Genomic DNA, 17,866 nt, shown 5'->3' with positions numbered 1-17,866 from the left:
GTCACACTCGATGGCACCAGAGTAAGTTGAGGATTAGTTGCTTAATGCCTTCCTCTTCCTGCCTGGAGAAAAGGGGACCATAAATTCAAATAAGTCTTATTATCCTATGAAGCAGGAAAGGTTTATGAGGCAGATTATACAACCGGAATTGATTAATGTTAAAATTTTCTTCCCCACAGATACCATCTATCTGCTTCTTCTCACTTTTGCAAGTTCATAGCTGACTCGGTTCTGAAAGTCATTTTCCCCTTACCCCGATTCTTCCAGCCACCTAGCCCTTCCTCTTCTGAAGCTTCCCTGTTAAGGATGGCTGGTCAACTGACTCAAGGAGGTGCTCTCTCCCTGCTGCTCTTCCTAACACCAGCAGTGACCCCAACATGGTACGCAGGTGAGTCCTGGGAGCTGTTGTCCGTTCCTTCTAGGGAGGTCAAGAACTGTTATTCCAAGACATAGAAGGAAGAATGAGACTACTAGATGCAGAGAAAAGCTGTTGGGTGACAATAAAGACAGCCAAAGATTAAAAAGGGCTACCAACCACGGCCCATGAGGCACCCCAGCAAGAGGTACCCCACCCATTAGGGCTACACTAACTAAAGTGGAAGAGTGGGATAAGGTGACCTTTGAGGTGATGCTTCCTATTTTCTTCTTTTCAGTTGTCATTTTCACTTAACTTCGTGACAACAGTGGCGTTTTTAGGTTTGGCTGTGTGTTTGTTTTGTTTTGTTTTGTCTTGCTTTCTATGCACGGGGTTGAACGTAGAGTCTCACAAATGCTAGGCATGTTCTCTACCACTGAACTCCATCCACAGCCCACTGATAACTTCTAAGATGCTTTTAATAAGCCAAATATTTATTAATATTAATTCTTCCCTGAGTCAAATATACTTGTCAAGACTATAAAACAGGACTCAGATCATCTTTCAGAAAGAAAAAGGGGGAGACAGGCAGTCTACTAAGAGGGGAGAACCCACAAGACAACCCCCCCTTTTTTTCTTTCTTCCTCCCAGAGTTTACCTATAGGATTTGTATAGCCTTTTTTGGCTAACACAGTCAATGACAGTACAGACCACATTCTCTTAATTAGGAATACCCCAGGCTCTTTGGGGTTTTTCCTTATTTCAGAAAGGAAACAGCTTTCTGGAGTCCTCAACTATTTCACTCTGCACCCTTGGGAGACATAGCGAGCCAACAAGAATGCTCTGAGGAGTGGGGAGGGGGGGCATGCAAGGGGGACAGGGAAAGGATACTGAACCACCATACAGAGGTTTTTGATTGGGTTCCATTGCCATTTCAAGTGCTAAGAATATTCTGTGGCCTGCAATGTCTGCCCTCACAGGGGCTGGAGTGAGCTAGGGGAATGAGACAGTCCCAGCCAGTGGGGTTAGGAAAATATCCAGAGATGAGTAAATAACAAACTGCAACCATCATAGCCACCACCATCGCAGCTAAAATTTTCCACATACCCCTAGCTCCTGGTAGAGGCCTTTGGCAGCAGCTCTATTTGTCTGGAACAGCTGCATCCAGCTTTCAAACAAGTATGCAAGCTTCTTCCCTGCTTTGGCTTAACCTGGCTTCATAGGGGGTAAAGCACAAGGGCTGACATTCAGCTGAAGAAATTCAAATCAAGCCCTTGGCAGAGCACACACTGTTTGAGGTTAAGAGAGTCCCAAGTCTTCGGGAGATAAACATGCAGCTGTTCTCCCCAAATGGCCGCTGACTTCAAGTCTAGAAGACCAAAATCTATCCAAAAGAACACGGCACTAAGGGAATGGAGATCCGATGGTTGAAACTCCAATTCTGAACCCCTGTATGAAACTCTTTAAAGCCCGAGATGCTAGAGGTTTTCAGACAAGATATTAAAAACACTCAACTTCATTTGAGGTTCTCAGGGGGCTGTTTGCGAATCAGACACTCCCCATTTCTCCACGAATCACCACAGTCAACACTGCTTGGAAGGAACCCAGGCTGCTAAGTCTCTGGCAGCCCTGCAAGCCTTCTTAGAAAGGGCTGCATGATGGTAGATACTTGGAGATTTAAAGATTCTTCCCTTCAGTGCTGGCTTAACCACTGGGTTTGTGTCCATTTGCCCATTCATTCATTCATTCATTCAGCAAATACATGATGAACTTTGCCTTTAACTCACAAGGACAGTTTTGTTCTCTTGTTTGGCTTTGTTCTCTAATGGGAATGGCACAAAGAAAGCCACCAAGTGTAGACTCAGGGCAAGTTAGAAAATGCATCCAGGAATAATCAACAGAGAGCTGGAAATGTTAGAGACTATACATGAAGCTGAGTGTGTTAAAGATGTGTACTGCAGTCTCTCTCTCTCTCTCTCTCTCTCTCTATATATATATATATATATATATATATATATATATATATATATATATATATATATCAGGGAGTCCTGCTGTATTTGTCATCAGAGGCCAGGCATTAATGTGGCTCTTAACATCTTCAATTATGAAATACCTTTTCAACCATTTTTCAACCATACAATCATGAAGGGCTGGATGTAGAGCATCCCACTTGACTGTGGAATTTGAAGAAACCCAGTAACCAACCACACAGTAAGCAACCACTGACCAATGCAAAGGAACCAAGAGATGTTCAAGCAAATGGAATGATGCAGGGGCAGTGTCCTTCTGTCTAGCTTCATTCTTATAGCCACTTCAGTATCCTAACATGTGCATAAAATATTCACAAGTAGGCAACTAGGAGACGGGAAAGTTGAAGCGGTTAGCTAGCCCAAGCTCATTCCTGGTACAAAGGAAACCTAGCACTGGCTTAGCTACCTCCGCACACTGGTAGAAACTATAATTATGTGATTGAGTCTTCCCCTCAGCTCTCCCACATCCCCTGTAATTCTGGAATAGTATAAAATGCATGGTAGTCTATGGTTTCCCCTACCCCACCCCATTGCCACAGTAAAAAAATACTAGATTGCAAGACAGACTTTGGTTCTCTATCCCTTCTGGACATAGTCATAACACCTTCTCTACCACCATTTAAAGTTTAGTATCTGAATGTAGTCCATGGGGTTCAAACAGGCCTGGGCTGTGAGGTCTACTCTGCAATGTACTATCTCGGAGGCCGTGGGCCACTCCCTTTATTCCCGAGTCAGCCTGTGTCTACACATAGGAGAGTGTTAATGATGTGTACCCAGTTGAGACGTTATGGCAACATAATGAGCTAGCATATGCTCTACAGAGTAAGGGCTAAGTTGTCATTGTCATCACTTTATCCAGACATAGGCCTATGACACCCTGCTTCGGCTTCTGGCGAACAGCTGCTCCCTGAGGAGCGTTTCCTCACAGGCTAGCTCTGCAGTGAGAATGGGGAGACCGAATGCTTTAGGGAGCCAAGCACAGCTGGCCTCCTGCTTCCAGGAGCTGTGAGGGATTGAGGCTAACACTAAACGGAAACAGCTGACAAGGAGTCCATGCTGCACAAACAAACCTCCCATGTGGGAAAGGAAAGAAGAGGGACCCGGGGAGAAAGAAAGGAAAGTCAGTGGAGAAATGTGAAAAGCATCAGACTGAAGAGAAAAAGTGAACCCTTTCCTTTGGAATGAGGGTAAACCAATGAGGATATGATTTCATAAGACAAACTTGCAATTTGATTCATCCCCATGTTTACCAAGTTGGACTGACATCCACACCCACCCCCAACACACACACACACACACACACACACACACACACACACACACACACACATTCCTAGCCTGGGCCCTGGGGAGTCAAGGAGCTTCATCATCTTGCCCTCTGCTCCACCCTTTAGTGCAGGAGGTCCTGTGCTCTGCCCAAGAAAAGCCCACAAGCTTATGTTTGGTGTGTTTACACAGGTCAAAGGGCTCCAGCTCTAAAGCCCTGCCCACTCTTGGAAAGTACACCCTCTCCTGGAAATGGAGAATTGTCTTCAGACTCCAACAGGGCTGCCTGCCCTTTTCCTGAACATGCATTAGAGCTCAGGGACTTTAGAGAAGGCCTTCCGGAAACTTTGCTATGGAAAGAACTAAATTGTTTTCCAATTAGTTCACATTCGTGACTGATTTCCTGCGTCTGGGGGAACATACTGTTTAGTCTCCGCGACAGCCGCAGACCTGCCACCACTAGGAACTGTGCCACTCAACCGCACGGAAGTAGTTCAGCAGCTCACTCACTGCTAAACCTGCTCCTACCGGAAGAAGAGGAAATTACCTCAAGGACTCTGCCTTTGGAGGGGGAGCTTACTGTGAGGGCCGTGCCATAGAGCCATGGCACTACATGTGTGAGGCCCTAAATTCAATCTGGAACAGAGAGAGAGAGAGAGAGAGAGAGAGAGAGAGAGAGAGAGAGAGAGAGAGAGAGAGAGAGAGAGAGAGAAACTTCCTCTGACTTATCTTTTTACTGCAAGCTGCAATAAAGTGCTTATGAAAGAATTCCCCTTCCCTTTTGCCCGTTAAGCCATCCATCTCTGTCTTGGCAGGCCAAGAGCAATAACAGTCAGGTGGTTAATATGTCCTGTAGGCTAGTGAGTGAGCTTGAAACGCTGTTTCCCTTGGAGAACTGCATACTGTCTGTCACTGGAGAAGACACTTAGGTGCTATTATTTCCTCAGAGCTGGGACAACAGTCTATCCCCAGAGCGTGGCTATCGGTGTCTCACGAAGACTAGTGAGCTTTATCAAGGGACTAGGCCGTTTATTGTCTAGACTGGCAGGATTGATAGGTGGTTAAGAAGTCCAGTTTTTTGCTGTATAGCAGTTTTTAGTTTCAGGTTATCCCTTTTGTCAATTGTTGGTCTTAATGTCTATACTACCAGAACTGTTAAGAAAGATTTTTCCTGTGTCTATGAGTTCAAAGATACCTCTTACTTTCTCCTTTATTAATCTCATGATATCAGGTCTTATGCTGAAGGCCTTGGAGTTATATACATGGTGAGACATAGTGATCAAGCTTGAGTATTTTCCATGTAGCTATCCAGTTTGACCAGCACCAGTTATTGAAGATGCCATCTTTTCCTCTTCTTTATTTACAGACTCTGAGTCAAAAGTCATCTAATACAACCAGAGCCCACCCCCACCACCCCTCCCCTCTCTGGGGTTGCTCTCTGTGGGCCTCATATGATCAAACTCACCCACAGCAGGTTCTGCAGTTTTACAAATCACTTGGCAGCCCTATCCTGAAGTGCCAGGTCCCCAGAAAAAGACAGGGGTTAGGGTACTGGGAAATAGCCGAGTGGGAAATGAATACACTTTTGTATTTTGTTTCTCATCCTAGGGTCCGGCTACTCTCCAGAGGAAAGTTACAATGAAGTATATGCAGAAGAGGTCCCAGCCGCCCGCACCCTGGACTACCGAGGTAATTCTCCTTGCTTCTCAAGCTCAAGGAGGATGTTTTCTGGACTAAGACCTGGATCTTCCCAGAAACATCCCCAGCAATGCTTAGTTTATGTGTTCGTTCCAATTGAAGCTCAGAGAATCAAGAGTTATGGTTTTAGGCAGGTGATGGTGGCGCACGCCTTTAGTCCCAGCACTCAGGAGGCAGAGGCAGGTGGATCTCTGTGAGTTCGAGACCAGCCTGGTCTACAAAGTGAGTTCCAGGGCAGGCTCCAAAGCTACAGAGAAACCCTGTCTCGAGCTATGGTTTTTGTTGTGGTTGTTTTTATTTTGGTTTTGTTTGTCCTTTTGTTTTGTTTTTATGCATCCACTGTGGCTCTGAGCCCAAGCCCTCTTGTTTCGTTCATTTCTTTCTTGAGACAGGGTCTCACTAGGTATCCCTGGACAGCTCTGCCTCAGTCTCTTTGGTGTTGAGGTTCCAGGGATGCACCTCCACACCCAGCAGCTGTACTATAATTTCTAATTACAAACTTGGTTACTGACTTGCTGTGTGGTTTCACCTCCCTGGCCTGAAGGTTGCTCACCTATTATGAGTCATTCAGCATGGACCGAGTCCCTGCTCTTTGCCTATTCCTGTGCAGGATGAGCCTATGGGAAATACAAGGGCTACTACAGGGTTCTGCCCCCCCCCCCATGAGCTTGCATTCTGGTGGGCATGAAGCGAGAATAAAATTAACACACGCAGAGTAAATAAATGGGAAACTGTACGGTAGCTATAAATGAAGCAGGAGTTTAAGATGAAGACTTCAGGAAAGTGGTCATGCATGAAAGATGACATTCAGGAAAGGGGCTGAATGATGAGCAGACTGCTGTGAACTGGGAGAGGTGATAAGCAGACATTTGCCAAAGCAGATGGCCAAAGATGTTAAGGGAAAACCAAATTCACTGCTCTAAAGAACTAAGAGGAAATTACACTGACTTGAAGGGATGGAATATGGGTGGAGTAGTAGAGAAGAGAATTGAATAAAGAGCGAATTAGGAAAGGCCCAGTGACATAGGGGTCCTTCTAAGGAGAGTCAGTAAGAATGCTGAACAGTAATTCTTTTATCAGATAGAAAGTTAGTGTAGGTGGTGTCAAATATGACTTCAGTTTATGATTATCTCTGTCCATGCTTTCCTGGACACACGTAAGAGTTTAGCTGTTATTGTGGTTTTTCATGGGGAAGCGACACTGTAAACGGTATTTCAGAGCACTAAGTAAGTTATTCTCTTTAGAAAATAAAATATGGGTTAGAAGAAGGAAAGCCTGAGCTGGGGAGAGTTTCCAGGAAACAGTTACAATAATGTGAGGTAGAAACATTTGATTCTGGGGGCAAATAAAAGTAGAGTAAGAGCTGGGCAGTAGTGGCACCTTTAATCCCAGCACTAGGGAGGCACTCTTGTAGACCAGGCTGGCCTCAAACTCACAGAATGGTGGACTTACAGGCAAGTGCCAACATGCCTGATGCATGCAGTCTGGGGATTGAACCCAGGGCCTCACGCCTGCTAGACAACTACTCTGTCAACTGTAGCCCTAGTGCATTTTTAAGTTGATCAGCAATTTTGGCAGACTCTACAAATGTATATTTCACCTCTGCTTTTTTTTTTTTAAAAAAAAAAAAGCCTACCATACTGCTGGGCAATGGTGGCATAGGCCAACCAGCACTCAGATGGCAGAGGTAGGCAGATCTCTGTGAGTTTGAGGCCAGCCTGGTGTACAAGAGGTAGTTCCAGGGCAGCTAGGACTTTAACATAGAGAAACCCTGTTTTGAAAAACAAAAACAAAACCAAACAAAATATAGAGTAAGGATGGACCTCAGAGGGACTAGAGGTGAGGTTCAAAAGCAGAGTGAATGCAGGTGTAGAAGGCTCTCCTGGGTTTGATTCCCAGCATCATCATTAAAGGATGCATTCCAGAGATGTCTCAAAGGAGATAAGAAGACTGAGTGCAGATTTGATGTGCAAAGGGGTCAAGAAACTAATGTCTGAAAGAACCTAATCTGAATACCAACGAGGACTCTTAAAAACCTTTTCAGATAGACAAAGTTTAAAAAGTAAACTAGGGCCGGGCAGTGGTGGAACATGCCTTTAATCCTAGCACTCAGGGGCAGAGGCAGACAGATCTCTGTGAGTTCAAGGCCTGTCTCTCTCTACAAGAGCTAGTTCCAGGACAGCTAGGACTATGCAGAAGAAAGGAAGAAAGGAAGACAGAAAGAAAGGAAGAAAGAAGGAAAGAAAGAAAGAAAGAAAGAAAGAAAGAAAGAAAGAAAGAAAGAAAGAAAGAAAGAAAGAAAGAGAGAGGAAGGAAGGAGGAGAAAGGGAGGGACAGAAGGAGAGATGAAGGGAGGGAGGGAGGGAGGGAGGGAGGGAGGGAGGGAGGGAGGGAGGGAGGGAGGGAGGGAGGGAGGGAGGGAGGGAGGAAGAAAAACGAAACAAAAAGTAAACCAGGAGTCAAAGAAATGGCTCAAGCTGAGTTCAATCCCTGGCACTACACAGGATAAGGACACACAGACACAACTACATGTGTGAGCAGGCACTTGTGTAGATGTACACACACACACACACACACACACACACACAAGAAAAACAAAAGAAAACTGACCTGGAAGGTTGCTGGGTAGACAGTTGAAAGAGAGAGAGGAAGTTTTTTGAACACCCGGCTTAAATGAAAGAGTTCTCTAAAGAAAGACAAGGTCAATGCTTTAGAAAACACTGTTCTATATGAGTAGGAGAACAAGATACAGCAAATGAGAGAGAGAAATCGTAGTCAGTGTAGAAGAAGATTGTCTATCGAGAATATTACAAAAGCTGCAGATGAAAATTTAGAAATGTGGAAAGGATATGGAATCAGCTATGTCAAGCATCGCAAAGAGATCAAATGATAGCAAATATTTCAGTTACTCAGGCAGTAAATGGTGACCTTTGAGAAAGCAGTTCCAGTAGAAAAATGATCCAAGTTTGGGGTTCTTCTATGCACCTTTCTAGCTATCCCTTTATTGTCTTCTTTTACTGCTAATGGTGCTCAATCACTACCTCTGACTCTAAATTCCCTGCAGCCTGTTTCCCCATCCACTCACGTATCTCCAGCTGACACAACACATCTTGAAAATGATAGTTTTCCCTTGAACACCAAATCCTATGACCTTGAACTTCAGTATTCTTAGTTTCTTAAACAACAGTAAGCACATCCGTTTGTTATTGTTTCCCCTTCCTTGGATTTCACGTAAGTTCCCTATTCTGATCATAGTTGAAGCCAAGATAGGAAATGGGGTCTCTGGCAGTGACCATAGACAGCAGAAGGCTGGGATCTGAATTTTGGGCAGCAGTGCCTTAGCTTCAGAGTTCCTGAACTGCATCTCTAACACTGCTAGACTCACCCATTTAGAGATGTCTAAAGTGAAATTTTTTTGTCTTATCTGAAGAAAGTTCTACTGCAACCTGACTGTCCTACTTTACGATAATACTACCACCATCCTCTTAGTGACTCAGACTTCAAAATACTCCAGTGTCACTTCTAAAAATCCCCGTCACATTTGATAACCCCCTTTCCTCATCAGTTCTCATTAGTCATTTATTCACCAATAGCTATCATTGGTGAATACATGGGATTGGAATTATTACTATTCCATACGAAGACAAAGGCTGTTGTTTTCTAATTAGATTCCATGGCTTAAGTTTCCGCATTACCCCTATGTAATGACCTAGTAAACCCATTTTAAATCTAGCCTTGTGTCCCAATCTGACAACTTTTTACACCATGTTTCCACATAAAATCCGTGCTTTAGCTACTGTTTTTTCCAACAAATTAATGAAAAATCCATACTTTTTTCCCACAAATTGATTTAGTACACACTGGGTTTTCCCCACCCATTAATTCATTTTTCCTATTACATTTATTCATTTACTTGGAGGAAGTATGCCGAAGCACATGTGTGGAGGCCAGAGGACCATTTGCCAGAGAGTTGGCTCCCTCCTTCTACCTTGTGAACCCTGTGGATGGAACATAGGTCATCAGGCTTGCTGGCAAGAGCATTTACCCACTCAGCCATCTTGCTGACGCTCATTTTTTAATTCGGCCTCGACTAGTACCTCTTCTGAAACGAATGTTTGGTTTGTTTATTTATTTATTTGCCAAAGCCACTCACTCACCTGGCCTTTCCTTATTTACTGTTTATCGCTCTGAACAGATAGCTGTTTAACAAAGGCAACCAAGTATATCACTCCCACTCCCACAGAAGCACAGAAAAGTAGGTGCTGACCGTTAGCCTCCTGGGAACCAAAAATGGAAGAATCTGACACTAAAAAGCATCAAATTCAAATGGTTCTTCTTTATGTGGTGCTGTGAACCAAACTCAGTGTCTCGTGCCTGCTAGCCAAGTGTTCTGCCACCAACCCACGAGTCCAGCTCCAGAACTATTTTTGGAGGGTTTGGAATCCCCATTGTTACAACTTACCTACCTCACTGGTTGTTTTTTTCAATTATCAAAGAGCTCTTGAGAAACTTCTATGTCACACAGTAGCATTTGCCCTGATGTCTAGTATCCAGTAGCTCTTTGCAACTTTGTCTCCAGGCTTAAACCAAACTCAGACTATCAATGATGCATGCAAAGGCGTGGCCAGGAAAAGTACAACCTCAGGTCCTGGCCTCCTTTGTAATCCTTTTTGCGCCTTGTAATCATTTTCTTTGCAACTGTACTATTTCAAAACTTCCTTCAGTTTAGAGGTGCCGTCACCAAGTGGAAGTACTGGAATGGATACCTGTGTATTGGTGCTTGGAGACACGTGAGACAGCAGCTCCAACCCAGACAGTGACTTAGAAAAAAATCATTCCTGGCACTGGGTGTTTCATGTGTGTGGTTGTTTGTTTTTTGTTTTGTTTCATTTTTGTTTGTTTTTGGAGGTTTTTGGTTTTGTTTTTGAGTTTTTTGGTTTCTCAATGTAGCCCTGGCTATCCTGGAACTAGAGCTGTAGACCAAGCTGGCCTTGAACTCACAGAGATCCATCTGTCTCTGCCTCCCGAGTACTGAGATTAGAGGCCTGTGTCACCACCGCCCAGCATGTGTGGGGTTTTATTCGATTCTCACCACAGTTACATTGAGCTGCTTTATTATCTGCCATTTTACAGACCAGAAAACTAAGCTCAGGGGAGTCTTAGGGTAGCAGACTTAACGAGGCAGAAGAAACATTTAAACATAGGTCTGTCTGACTCTAAAGCTGTGCTTATTCCCTCTCTTTTATTTAAAATGTAACTGTTTTTTTAAGAGATAAAACAAGAGACAACAAGGAAAAGGCATATCCTTATTTTAGGGAACACTGCCCACATAGTTTGCCATTGTTTTTACAAACTTCACACTTTCTGCCATTCTCTTATCAGGAAACCTGCGTGGAGTCAGAAACCTTGCTCTGCGGTGCAGCCTTAGTTTGCTGGGAGCTAAGCAGCTGCTTCACAGCTTGCTTCAACCCTGAGAAAACTAGTCACTGCCTAGCTTACAGAGATGGTCTTTCTTTGTCAGTCTTTCTGGCCCTTGTGTGCCTGGGGAGGGGGGGAGAGGAAGGGAGGGGGGAGAGGGAGAGAGAGAGAGAGAAGAGAGAGGGAGAAAGAGAGGAGAGGGAGAGAGAGGAGGGAGAGAGAGAGGAGAGAGAGAGAAGAGAGAAGGAGAGAGAGGGGAGAGAGAGAGAGAGAGAGAGAGAGAGAGAGAGAGAGAGAGAGAGAGAGAGAGAGAGAGAGGAGGGAGAGAGAGCAAGAAAGAGAGAGCGAGAGAGCACCTTCCCAGTTTTTTTTTTTTTAACTCTGGGCAAGTATTATTACATGTCACTCATAATACTAAGTGTTCTATAAATGTTATTCCATTTAATTAAAGTACACACTTGCTATGGTGGGCTATGCAAAGATCTTTAAATTATTCACTTAAAAATAGTGGTTATAACTAGGCCAGTGATAGAGCACTTGCCCAGCATGCATAAATAAGGTCCTGGGTTTGATCCCACGAACCACAAAATAGAAAGTAATGGCAGGAACCATACACACAATATGCTCCTGTATGTGTGAAAGGAGCAAAGAAAAGTAAGACATTATACAGGGGTTTGCATTCTGTCTATAAATTGCGGTCATAGGTTCTTTGGAAATGGAGGGAATGCGCATAGCCATATGAGAGGGACTGAAAGGAGATATTTCACTGTGTAGCTCTTTACACTTTGGGAGTCTTGAAACAGGTGGATAGAGTCGTTCTTCAAAAGATCAGTGGATACTTCAAAATGCCAGCTGCCGTGACAGATTTTGTACATAGAAAGAACAAGTTTTTAGAATAGGCAAACTTGGGTTCCATCATGGCTCTGACCAAAGTCATCGAAAAATAGGGATAAATACTGCGTGATTCACAGGGCTACTGGGAAAACTCTATGGGAGGGAGGAACACAAAAGGAAAGCATGCTGCCTAAGCACAGGACTCAGAATTACTACATTTCCCAGCAGACACTTTAGCTAGCAAGCACTATCTGACCACAGTCCAGTTGCCACTGGCAGTCCTTCCGTACAGTTAGTATGGAGTAGTTATGACTCTAACTGTATTGTCACCTCTGCTGTGTTCCTTCATCTCATTCGCCGCGCTGGCACTGGCGTGAAATGCATTGTCTGCCAAGCCTCACTGACTTCCATGTAATGCACCAATGCACCTATCAGCATCCCTGTTCTACCGGTCTAGCAGCCCTACCCAAAAAGGAAATGAAGTCAATCTGGAATTACTTGTTCTTGAGTGCTCCTGCGAGCTCAGAAGCCTCACCTTGAAAGTCAAGGCCACCAGCCTACACTTCCTAGAAACTACCTTCTCCCTTATTTGAAATCTCCACCTCCTGTCTCCTGACTTTCTGTCCTTATGTCACAATTCCTTTGGGCTGGCAATTTTTTTAAAAAAGTTCCTACACGTATATACTGTGTGTTAAATGAATTCCCTCCCTCCCTCTGCCTTCCTGTTCTTCACCCTGCACTGCTTCCATTTTCCCCTCTGTTCCCCTATACAGCTCTATTTGTTCATGATTTTCTACATCTGTATAAAGTCTAGGAATCACAAATATTTAAAAATCTGTGATATTTGTCTTTCTGAGACCAGGCCAGCAAGTTTGAACTTATTTACAGTAGCTGGGCTCATAGCACTCTCTTTGCATTGATTCTGAGCTTCGTATTTCTCTCTTCTATTTTTGTTTCCTCTGCCAGTTTCACGCTGGTGTGCGTTTTCTTGACAGAATATGGGGGACAAATAGAACAGAGATGCTTTTGAGGTCCCAGCTTCCCACATAAGTCTTTGTGCTATGTGTTATAGCTGTGTAATCAGCAGCTCCGCAAACCTAGCACTTAAGAAACATTATGTAATTCAGAGATGGTGTCTCCAGATGGCAGCCTTGTAACTGCCACCGACTGAAGCTAATACTAGAAGCCTCAAGCATGCCACTGGTTGAGAAAGCGTTTTCTCTCTGTCATCTGTCCTCCTTCTCCAGTTGCATGCAAGCAGAGGCCCCAGCCCTTCATTGTTTCTTGACCTCCCAATGTACTGTGCTTTGGGTAAAAGTTGCCCCTATCTTTCTCCCCGGGATTTGAAAATCAAATAAGCTTATATGGTGCTTTTGCCTTCCAAATCCTACACAAACAATTCTGCGCCGCCGTGCTGCACGGGTAACCTCGTGCAGGCCACCATCCAGTTGTCTCCCTGTATCCCTCTCCAGTCTGAACCATCTAGGACAAGCAGCACAGACCTGCCATTCCACCACTTGGGAGATGAAGGCAGGGACCCATGAATCTAAGGCCAGCAGGGACTAGACAACAGATGCAGTCTCAAAAACTAAACAAGAACAAGGAACCAGAGGAAGGGGCATTATTTTGTCATCAGTAAGGTGTCTTTATGGTGCAACCAGCCTGTACACTGGTATGCCTGGTGCTGAACTGGCATTGGCTTTTCGGTCCCCAGTAGTCTGCTTTGATGTCATGTTCCTGTTCCTTCTCTAATTTATATTTTCCATGTCTTTTTAAAGGCTTTTTAAATTTGCATATAGCAGCATGTACTTTCTGGTGTACAGTTCTATGAGTTTTGACAACTACCTGGAGTAAGACAACTAGCATCAAAGGGGGAGGAGAGTTTTATTTCACCTATTTCTGAGGTGTCCGAAACTTGTCCCATGCTGCCATTTCGCACTTCTCCCTTGTCTTTACCTCTAACCTCTGGCAGCTACTGATGTGCACTCTGTGCAGATGGTATTGCCTATGTGTGCCGCTGTATACTTGCCCTATAACGGAGTCTTGCTTCTCTAGCTTCCCAAAGGACACTTACACTTTATCTGTGGCATCACATGCGCCCGCACATCTTGCTTAAACAGAGATGGAACTCATTAACTCCACTAGTCACACATAGAAGTAGTTTTTGACGGTTACGGATAGAGGCGCATTAAACAGTGTATAAGATTGTGTGGGGACCCAGGTTTTCTTTTCACTTGAGCAAACACCTTGACCTGAAGTTCATATTATATTATGAAGTTAATCTAATGTTTATCTTTGTATAATGTATGTACCTTCTCGGGGTTGACTGTTAAGCACTAGACAATCAGTTGGTGTGCTCGTCCCTGATGAGGGCCACCTCTTCTGCTCGCAGCAGCTTTACCCAGCTGCCTATTGTTCTTTGTGTAAGGTTGATTACTGTACTTCCAGCTTACTTTTCTTCTGCTACTACAGTCCCCAGATGGTGTTATACATTGAATATCCAGGATGGAGAAGCCACATGCTACTCACCAAGGGGAGGGAATTATCACAGCAGCCTAGGCACACGTTGTGAGCTCTCCTGTGACCGTGGCTTTCGACTGATTGGACGGAGGTCGGTGCAATGCTTGCCAAGCCGCCGTTGGTCTGGAACGGCCTACTGCAGGCGTAAGTCAAACGGGAGCAGGTACTGGTATGTGTGAGAGAAAAGGCAGCCCGCTGGCCATGGACGGTATATACCTGGAAGTTTTACTCAGTGAAAGTTGGGAATTTTCCATAGGCCTCCAACAGAGCTCCTCTTCCTGACATTGGAGTTGATTTTCTCTGTATGTGATTACTGTCCAAGTAATATGGGTAGTTAAGCGGCAGGCAGCCACTATGACTCACAGAACCCAGAGATGTGTGGAGGAGGACAAGACTTGGCCATGTGGAATGCATGTGGACCTGGGCCACCTCTTGGAGCTTCCAAGGATGTGTTCCAGACTCTTTCCCACTTGTGGTCAAGTGCCATCCTTCCTAGCCTACAGCCTCAGAACGTCTTGCCAGTAAAGCTAATGAGACATCTGCTGGTCATTATTTTCTCCTTAAAGTAGGAAGAATCCCCATTGCCACAATACGGGGAAGGAAATACACACATAACTCAAATCCTATCTCTTCAACTCCCAAAACCCTACCTTTTATTCATATTCTTCAGCCCTTTGGCGGTGGCGATTTGTCTTCCATGCAATCAACAAATACCATGTGACAGGCATCCATGTGTGCACAGGGCTCTACAGGGGATGCTTCAGGAGCTCCCCCAGCTCCTCAGCCCTGCTTGGGTGGCCGATGGGCCAATGGGATAGAAACTGAAATGTGTGCGCATGCATGTTGCCCTCCTGGATGTGGATGTCCTGAGCATTCAGAGATAAATATGCTTGCTGAGAAGAGAAGCTATGAAGGAGAGGAGACGGTGGAGGGACAGAAAAGAGTCACTCCAACCCTTTCGGTGGTGATAAATAACTTGCCTTAGGCCCTAAACTCCAGCCTAAACACCATCAGTTGCCAAATGAATTTGAATTGTAATTGATAAAACAGATATAAGGCTGTGAGTTATAAACATAAAACTAGTCGAAAGCATAGAAATATACCCATTTCCAGGGGCCTAGAATAAGGTGGCTATTGCAATTGAGTCCTGTATTTAGCTTTGACCTTCCTCATGGGTGAATATGTTGTTTTCACTGTCATATCCAAAGAGACCAATCTTTCTGATTTCTGGTTCTGATTTCAAGTAGGTCATTTTTAGATGTGACTTTTATGTAACAAATACAGGAAAAGAGCAAAGCAATAATCTTTGAGCTTAGTTTAGTCAGGAAGCAAAAATGAACAGAGCCTATATACAATTTTTTTCTAGAAAGTTTTAACATTCACACATTATGCAGGATTTTAACTTAGGCTAAAGAAATGTGCGTGGCTTCCTTCTCTCAAGTATCCACTGTCACAGAGAGGACTAACGACAGACTCAAAACTATCCTGTGCTAACAGCCTCTAAAGCACACAGATTCCACTTTTATTAAATATTACCATGCCCTCCAGACAGTGGTCTGATGGGCGTGGACAGAAAGCCAGCTGACTGTAAGTGAGCCTTGGCTGAACTGTGTGCCCAGCCAAGGAGCTTTGAACATGCTTTAGGGCACATAACATTTGAAAAGGACACGACATCTAAGGAACAAGAATCAAAAATTAACCATTATTGATGCTTTCCTTCAATTGTTGGGGGAGGTCAATATATTTTACTGATGAAAAACAGAGAGGCTCAGAGAAGTGAATCACAGAACAAGAGGTAAAGTTAGTATGCCAAAAGGGGTCTTATTTCGATAATCATGGACTCAGACCACTGATTTACATTTTTCAGACTCCACTATTCATCCAACTAAGTTTGCTTCTTTACTTTGTAATATGAAGATAAAAAGCAAATTGAAGGAAAGGCAGTTCCATAGAAAATGTTAAGAGCAGCCTGGATGAGTTTCCCATAGTTTCTGTTGAATATGACATGGATCTCCCTATGGTAGATGCTCACATATCACCTCCAGATGGTCCCACGGGGAGTTGAACTCGCTGTTTGGTTCTCTCTTAGAGATGAGATGCCATGCACTGCCATTCATCACTAGCGGCAGCTACACCTGCACAAACGGGGTGCTGCTCGATTCCCGCTGTGACTATAGCTGTGCCAGTGGCTACCACCTGGAAGGTGACCGCAGTCGCATCTGCATGGAAGATGGACAATGGAGTGGAGGCGAGCCTGTATGTGTAGGTAAATGCTGGGAGAGCCTCCCGTTATTCTGCTGCCAAAAGGGACCTGACACTGCACTCACACAATTCATACACATTGTGTCTGAGAATACACAATGGGCATAGCATTATTGCCTATAGAGCCAGGCTCCTTTCCCCTTTCTTAAATAAAGGTGAACTTTTGTTCTTTCATGTACCAGTGCTGTGTAATATTGCTTCCAGCAGAGAAGGTAGGGGATCTATAAACCCACATTTGATCCTTGACCTTGGCAGACATAGATCCACCCAAGATCCGTTGTCCTCTCTCACGAGAGAAGATGGCAGAGCCAGAGAAACTAACCGCTCGCGTGTACTGGGACCCACCCTTGGTGAAAGATTCTGCTGATGGTACCATCACCAGGTAAGCTTGTGGCGTGCATGCCTCCTGTGTCCCCAGCAGTTTCTCCCAGTTCCCCGGGGTACTCACAGTCAGACCGTACAGGCAGTGCCTGAAGTGATGGTGTGCCTCAGATCTCAATTCTCAACACCTTTCCCTTTGGAGCTCAGTAACACCTTCATCCTGTCTCCTGCAGGGTGACACTTCGGGGCCCAGAGCCCGGTTCTCACTTTCCTGAAGGAGAACATGTGATTCGTTACACTGCCTATGACCGAGCCTACAACAGGGCCAGCTGCAAGTTCATTGTAAAAGTACAAGGTCAGAAAAAGGTCTTCATTGGACACACCATTCAACACTCCTGCTCTGCCTTGACCTTCCAAAACCCACAGCAACCCCCTGCTCTTGATAATATAGGGGGTGTGCAGGGGAAAGACCAACTTCATCAAACAGACTTACCAAGAAAACCCATACGAATTGGGCATAAAATCGTTGCAGAAACCTTGACTCTCCAGTGAGACTCTGGTTTTTCTAAATCTAGATAAAATTCATAGATAGTCTATGTCTATTTCTTTTCTTGGCCTTGAAAGTGAGCAAATCTAATCGATCTTTGCACCCATTCACATCTGCTGAAACTACAATGCTGGTTGCCTGGTGCTCTTTGCTTCCTGTCACATTGTTTCACTTTGCTTTTCTCAACATTAAAGTAATTCATGCTGATAATTGGACATTTTAAAATAAAGGAACAGCCAGGTATAGTAGCACATGCCTGTAATCCCAGCACATGAGGCAGAAACAGGAGGATAGCAAGTTCAAGATCAGCCTGGGCTACATATCAGGGTGCTGTCTCAAAAATAAAATTAAAGCAATTCATAAACAATAAGTTTAACCCCATCTCATGTGGCTCATTATTGATAACATTTTAGTATCTTCCTTCAAGTCTTTTCTCTCTATATACTGACAATATATAATTTAAGATCACCCCCCTTTCCACTTCTCATTAAAACACAAGCATTTTTCCCATATTCTTTGAAATTGTTTTCATAAATACTTTCAATCACAACATAATAATTCTACTCAAAGATTGTATCATGATTGGTTTAATCATTTTGTCCATCATGGACT

The 17,866-nt window shown here is 44.2% G+C and overlaps 1 protein-coding gene across 1 annotated transcript in view; it reads left to right on the top strand.

Annotated features, from left to right (window-relative positions):
- The first annotated feature begins 299 nt into the window (after window positions 1–299).
- Window positions 300–17,866, top strand: part of LOC121436864 (sushi repeat-containing protein SRPX2) — a 142,652-nt gene continuing 125,085 nt past the window's right edge. Inside the window, exons 1-6 of the mRNA XM_041636767.1 lie at window positions 300–388; window positions 5,263–5,343; window positions 14,077–14,268; window positions 16,214–16,390; window positions 16,642–16,768; window positions 16,941–17,062. Coding sequence (XP_041492701.1) covers window positions 307–388; window positions 5,263–5,343; window positions 14,077–14,268; window positions 16,214–16,390; window positions 16,642–16,768; window positions 16,941–17,062 — 781 coding nt within the window. The 5' untranslated portion in view covers window positions 300–306. The remainder of the gene's footprint in view (window positions 389–5,262; window positions 5,344–14,076; window positions 14,269–16,213; window positions 16,391–16,641; window positions 16,769–16,940; window positions 17,063–17,866) is intronic.

Source organism: Microtus oregoni, unplaced genomic scaffold (genome assembly GCF_018167655.1).
Source record: "Microtus oregoni isolate MIOR12 unplaced genomic scaffold, Mior012 000050F_004, whole genome shotgun sequence".
NCBI classification, from domain to species: domain Eukaryota; kingdom Metazoa; phylum Chordata; class Mammalia; order Rodentia; family Cricetidae; genus Microtus; species Microtus oregoni.
The sequence above is the reverse complement of the archived record's forward strand: the minus strand, read 5'-3'. Positions and strand labels throughout refer to the sequence as shown.